General features: G+C 37.0%; 1 protein-coding gene across 2 annotated transcripts; it reads left to right on the top strand.

Annotated features, from left to right (window-relative positions):
• The first annotated feature begins 447 nt into the window (after positions 1-447).
• On the top strand, positions 448-6,430 carry LOC112157695. Of its 2 annotated transcripts, XM_024290589.2 has the most exons (6): positions 448-885; positions 1,395-1,700; positions 3,211-3,489; positions 4,708-5,022; positions 5,094-5,217; positions 5,323-6,430. In XM_024290589.2, exons 1-5 carry the CDS (start codon positions 837-839, stop codon positions 5,210-5,212), a joined length of 1,068 nt encoding a protein of 355 aa, XP_024146357.1. In that variant the 5' UTR covers positions 448-836; the 3' UTR covers positions 5,213-5,217; positions 5,323-6,430. The 2 variants fall into 2 exon arrangements, with proteins under 2 accessions (XP_024146357.1, XP_024146358.1); XM_024290590.2 differs by lacking the exon at positions 1,395-1,700 and having other exon boundaries at positions 449-885.

Raw genomic sequence — 6,430 nt, forward strand, 5'->3', positions numbered from 1 at the left:
GAGGGAAGGCTTTAATAGAAAACAGGTAGAGGATCAACAACCTGGAACGGAGATCTGGCTCTGTTCTTAGAGGTACCCAACAGTCTCACTGTGATGGGTGAAATCAATATGTTACAGAAACTGGAATGCTTAAATTCAGCGGGTCGTCTCGTCTGATCTGAGGTGAACACAATAGTCCACTAATATTTATATTAGTTTATGAGAGTTTGAGATTATTTTTCCTCTCAGATGTCTCCAGTTTTAAACCTTCTGATGTGTCACTTTTTATTATTACTGATGTTCATGTTATGTTTTTGATTTACACATTTCTAGTGGGTTTGCACTGAATCTGATTGTTATAATCATATTTTATTGTGGCTTTGTTTGACATTTGCAGACATTTGTGTTGCAACAAAAAGGATTTTCTTAAAGGAAATGTCACAGAATTACTGACGCCAGAAGGTCTGAGTTATTTATGGAGAGAGTCTCAAAATGTTTATTTCTGCGATATACCGACTGCTTAACAACTGTTACTCAACAGGAAACTTGCTAAAGTCAGAGTTCTGCTTTTAGGCTCTGACAATGGAATGGAAAAGAACAAATTCTTAGGAACAAATAAAACACCTTTTTTTCACCATACTCAACCAATTAACTAAAAAAAGTTTATTTTTTACTAAAGAAAAAAAAAGTTATTTATGATTTTAGACTACTTATATGTAGAATTTTGTAGTTGTTTTTGGTTTTGACTTTGTGTTACCTCTGTAGTTTGGGTGGAGTCAAGACTTTTTTTTTTTGTCACGATAAAAGAGGAAACTGAACACAAGAGAGGTATTTTACACCAAACTCTCACAAAGACAATGACTCAACTACTGTTAATATCGGTTATGCTTATGCTCCAAGTGAAAGGTAAAAAATGTCTTATTTTTCTTTTGAAGATAATTAAGATAATACACTGATTTGATAAAAAAAAACATCCAAATAAATGTATTTCAATTTTTGATCCTCCACGTCATGTGCTGAAAGTATTTCTTGTTTTTCACTTAGATCAAGCTGGTGGCCTGTTTGACTGCCCTGTTTGTCTACCTTTTGTTCTGTTCAAGTTTTGGATATTTTGAAAAGACTATAAAGCATAAAGTGAACTGAACCAGAGTTTTTTTTCTCACCAATTAAAGAGAAACTCTTATTTTTAGGTGGGCCAGATTTTTCTTTTTTTTTTTTTTTTGGATGGTCAGAAAATTCAGGAAAAAAATGTTACTTTTACCAATAAAGTGACAGTTTGAGGAAATGAACTCTGATAGATGCAAACCGTCATTCCGACCCTTTGAATTTTCCACCTTAAAATTAGTAATTGCATTTATCAAAATTTGGTAAATTTCACCCAACAATAAAATGTTCTGGTGTCTTTCCTCCTTTAGGCATCCAGGGACAAACTGAACACCTTTACAAAAAGCTTGGAGAGGATGTGGTTCTGTCTTGTAATATTAGCTTTTCAACCAACCTATGCTCAAGTGTGAACTGGCTGCACAGCAGAAATGCAAATCCTGCAACAGAGCTGGTTTATGGAGGACGAGTGAGGCTGGGTTCAGCTGGAGCCTCCAGGCTGAGTTTGAGCAGGAACTGTTCTCTGCTCATCAGGAACATCACTGCTGAGGACGCTGGAATTTACACATGTCGCCACAAGACGCGACCCAATTTAAATGTGTTCTTAAATACTCTGGGTAGTGAGTATCTTTTATAATATTCTTTGACACTATGAAAGTGAAAATTCCAAATTAGCAACAATCCAAATTGTGACATACCAGCATATATGTTTTAAGCAGTTGAGGGTTTCACATGTTTGAGGCACAAGTCCCTTTGTGTAATTGTGTAATTATTGTGTAATTATAAAAATAAGTCTGTTTACATCCCCATAAAAAAATTACAATTGGATTTTCCATAATTTGCAGACAGCCAGTCACACCAGATTGTAATCTGCATTTTATAAACAAAACTGTCTGATAATGTGAATGACTACAACACCCAGAATGCTTAGAGGGGCCAAGCAGCAGGCAATTGGTCAGAATGGTTGACAGAGCGTTTTTTTCTAGGGAATTGTCATGTTTACCTCTTTTATCTACAATAAACCTTTGCAGAGAGTACAACACAATACACAATTCATACTTTATTTACAATAACTCTCAAATTTTTTTGTTGTAATCCACAAAACAAGGAATAATACTCTCCCTTTTATAGTTCATTATGTATGATTAAGTTGTTCTTATACATTTGGAGAGTATTTGAGTGCTGTGTACCATGAAAAGTTGGTTCCAGGCCAGTAAGCAGAACTCATACATAAGGCACAGAAGGGAAAAGGATGTTTTTGAAAAACTGACAGTAATCATCATCATCATCATTGACCTGATCATCAGAAAATCTTGACCTAGCCTTTAATTTATTCCAGAGAACTATGTCTATTGTTATTTTGCTTACTTCCACCTCTAGTAATGTGTTCTTCATTAGAGTGAAAACAATTGTTCTGTGAGAAAGAAATGTTTGGCTACATGCTCCTGTATCATTTCCAGATCTTATATCTTGAGATATAAGGTCCTATCTTGTGGTCTAATATCTTATGTCTTGGAGGACTTCTGTCTCCCATATTTTGGTTTCCGTATATCTTCCAATAGAAGCCCTGGCATTTATTCTAAAAATTTGGTAGCGGGCCTAGCTGTTAGAGACAGGCTTCTATTGGAGACAGGCATTTATTCCATCACAGATAGAATGGTGATGGCCAATGGGTTCATTTTGCTCTAAAAAGCTTAAAGGAGCCTGGCCATTGTTAGAGACCAACATCTAAAGTTAGCAAACTCCTTTTAGACCCAGCATCTTTTAGAGACCGGCCACTCTTGGATGATATACGATACACATATACAGACATAACTCAATGAAATATATCGTATAGGGATCTATTCATGCAGGGAAGTATCAACATTTTTGTGCTATTTTTATTTCTCATTATCGTAAACTACTGTTCCCGATTGATGAACATCAGACTCTACATTTTACTTTAAGGAAATCGATAATTCGAGGAATCAAAAACTTGTATGTCTATATGAAAGGAATAACTTACTAAAAGTTCCTTTGATTTTGATATTTTCAGCTTAAATGCATCCCATTTCAAATAACTTTTTTTTTTTTGGTAAAATTAAGAAATTGAGTTCTCTCTTGAGTTGAATCTGTTGTGTTTTCTTTCAGTCACCTCGTCTTCACCAGATGATAATGGAAGAGTCATCTTACAGTGCTCCCTGAGTGGATATGACAATGTTGTCTGTCAGCAGAGCAGCATCTTTTGGAAAAATAAGAGAGGAATAGTGCTGCTTGGTAAGGGTGCGGAGTTTGAGTACAGAGGACAGACCAACTGTGTTTCTGCACTGGCTGTGAAACATCGGAGTGAAAACAACCAAAGATACTCCTGCATTCTTTTTAAGGACAACGAAGTAAAAAATAGTATTGTCTACAAACCACTCTTTACAGGTAAGAAACTACTAATATAGTTTTTTCTCTTTTTCAATTTAGCAGAACAAGCCAGACACAAACTTTTCCCATTCATGTAAAATAAGATGGAATATTAAGCAGTTATGTTGGTCCATCTGCTATGAGAGATTATTTGTGGTTTTGCTAAGATATATAGATGATTTTCAAAAGTGATGATGGACTTTAGTTTTGGCAGCTCGAGTGCAGAAGGTCATTCAGTCCAGAACTAGGGACGTTTGTGCTTCCAGGTTCTAGTCAGTGTCTTCAAATCAGTTCTGTGAAGAAGGGGTCCCCAATCATTCTAACTTCTCTGAATAATATTTTGTCATACCTGTTGTGTTCGTGTTTTCAATAATCAGGCCATGTGCAGTTGTTATATCTTCATTTTTAATCCTCGACTTCTTCTGCCGTTTTTCATCAGTCATTCAGTTACAACAACTCCCCAAACCAACCACTTGCGCCATCTAGTGGTGAAGATAATTTACAGCTTATAATCACAACAATACCAACATGGTAATTGGGCTTCACAGTGGTGTAGTGCTTATCACTCTCACTTCTGGAGTTTTCATATTTTCCATGATCACATCTAGATTTTCTCTAGGCACCATGACTTCCTTCCAGCATAAAACACGCTTTTCAGGTTATTTGAGCATTCTAAACTGTCGCTTGGCGTGAATGTGTGTGGTTGTGTTGCCCTGCAACAGACTGGCAACTTGTCCAAGAATGGATGTTTTGTTTTGTTTTGCGATGGATGGATGGATATAATATGTTGAAATGATCACATCCACTGTGACCAAGATGCATCTTACCATGCAGAATGCTTTGATGCTGCTGTTTTTTTATGTTTGGTGAATTCAGCTTCTGAATTAAAAAAAAAAAAAAAAAAAAACTCACATGTTTGTGCAAATGCAAGGATAAGTCGATGCAACTGCATTTGTCTATTATTTGCCAGTACTCAAGTAAATATAGGTGCCAATCAATTGGCCAGAATTTAATTTTAAATCGTACCCATGGATTCTGGTGCGGTTAACCTTGTTCTCTGCACCCCAAACTTCTGTAGTAGAGAAAGGCAATCTTTTTGTAACTTCTTTAGTAACTGGTCTACAGTCCAACTGTAGGGTAAGAGTTTATGTGTGAATGCAGATCAACCAAAAAAAATGTGTTTTGTTTTGTTTTTGCGCATCCATTTTCTAAGTTTTTTCATTTTCTTTTCTGCAGGCGTCAGTGGACAAACTGAACACCTCCACAGAGGAGTTGGAGACGACGTCCTTTTACCTTGTAGGGCTAAATCGTCCTCTTCCTCATGTTCTGATGTTAACTGGGTGTACAGCAGAGATGTGGACGATGAAGTTGAACTACAAGTTCGCAGAGGGAAGGTTGATCAGAGTTCAGCTCGAGTTTCCAGGCTAAACGTGAGCAGGAACTGCGCCCTGCTAATCAGAAACATCACTGATGAAGACGCTGGAGTTTACACCTGTTGGTTTAAGGATACAGATGAATCGGATGGAGATGTTTATCTCAGTATTCTGAAAAGTGAGTATTTTAACTTGAAAATTCATTCAAAACAAATGTTTGGTAGATGTTTGTAAATCTTTTCACTGCAGATCTTCCTGTTCACAACTTTATCATTATCGGGGGAGCGGTGGTGAAGGTGGTGTTGATGTTTTTGGGCGTGGTTGCTGCTCTGGTCTGCCTGTGTAGGAAGAGAACCAAAGGGAACTAAAACAAGTGAGTTTATATTTTTTTCTTTCCAATATCTCTTAATGTGGAGGAATTCCATCTCTGCTTCTGTCAGCAGCAACAATGTTAAACTTTGGTTTATGCTTTTGGAAGGCAGAAGGTGGCAGCACGGGGAGTTGCCTCAATATCTCCAACTGGGGATGGAAATAGTGATCAAGACTGATGATGAAGACGTGCTCTTCTTGTCAAGAGTTAAAGTCAAGTTTTCTTTTCTTGTAGTTAATTTTTTTGTATTATTTTTATAGTTACATTTTAGACTGATGTTTATTTAGGCACAAAAATAATATGTTTACCAATGTTTAATTTCACATTATTTGTACCCCTTGAAGGGAATTCCCTGCACTGTAAAATAATAAATTCCAAATAAAAATGTTGTTTTATGTGTTATGTTTGATCCCTTTCTTTGAAATGACTGCTTCCTTTGCACACCATTTTAACAGCCATTGTGCAGCTGTTCTGGACCAAGTTTTACCCTTCAAATCAAACACTTTAATGCAGAAATGCCATACTCCTTGGTTAAATGAATGTATTTTAAATCTGAGAAGACTATGTCGTAAAACTGAACATTGTGGAAGTCCACCAAACTTGAGGTCCACAGACTACACCTTAGGGACCTGATGTTCTCTCTTAATGAAATAATAAAAGAAGCCAGATCAAAATACTTCTTCCAGTTGATAACATCTAACAAGAAAAATCCAAAAGTTCTGTTCAACACAATTAACTCTATGGTTTATCCGGCTTTGCTATCAGCCCCTGTGCCTTGCAAAGGTGATAGTAATGATTTCTCAGAATCCTCAGGGCAAAACTTACTGATGGTGCACCAGACACGTTTTAAAACCATTCTTTTAACCCTTGTGCTCTCTTATGGGGTCCAGATTATCCCACCCTTACATTGAGGTGTTAGCCCTTCCATGACAAAGGTGGACGAGGTGTACAAGACTTCATGTCTGTCATTGGACACCAGTAAAGATCGACAATCATTGAAAAAAAAAAGTTCAGCGCACTGTCTTGTGGGGTCGAAATTACCCCACTTTTAATGTAAACAAGGCAAAAGGGTTACAGGAGTGGCACCTAGGCTGTGGAACAAACTCCCCCCCTTTTTACGTTCACTGGACTCTATGTTTTGAAAAACCCAATTCAAAACCCATTTTTACAAGTCAGCTTTCGGGCCCCACTGAGTGAACCTCTGTTTGGCTGAGCA

Source organism: Oryzias melastigma, linkage group LG24, assembly GCF_002922805.2.
Source record: "Oryzias melastigma strain HK-1 linkage group LG24, ASM292280v2, whole genome shotgun sequence".
Taxonomy (NCBI): domain Eukaryota; kingdom Metazoa; phylum Chordata; class Actinopteri; order Beloniformes; family Adrianichthyidae; genus Oryzias; species Oryzias melastigma.

Bases quoted from the DNA above. Each gene is read 5' to 3' on its own strand.
- LOC112157695 (XM_024290589.2), top strand. From the start codon at position 837: ATGACTCAACTACTGTTAATATCGGTTATGCTTATGCTCCAAGTGAAA. The intron at 886-1,394 runs GTAAAAAATGTC...TTCCTCCTTTAG, and splicing joins GCTTATGCTCCAAGTGAAAG to GCATCCAGGGACAAACTGAA. The intron at 5,023-5,093 runs GTGAGTATTTTA...TTTTCACTGCAG, and splicing joins TTATCTCAGTATTCTGAAAA to ATCTTCCTGTTCACAACTTT.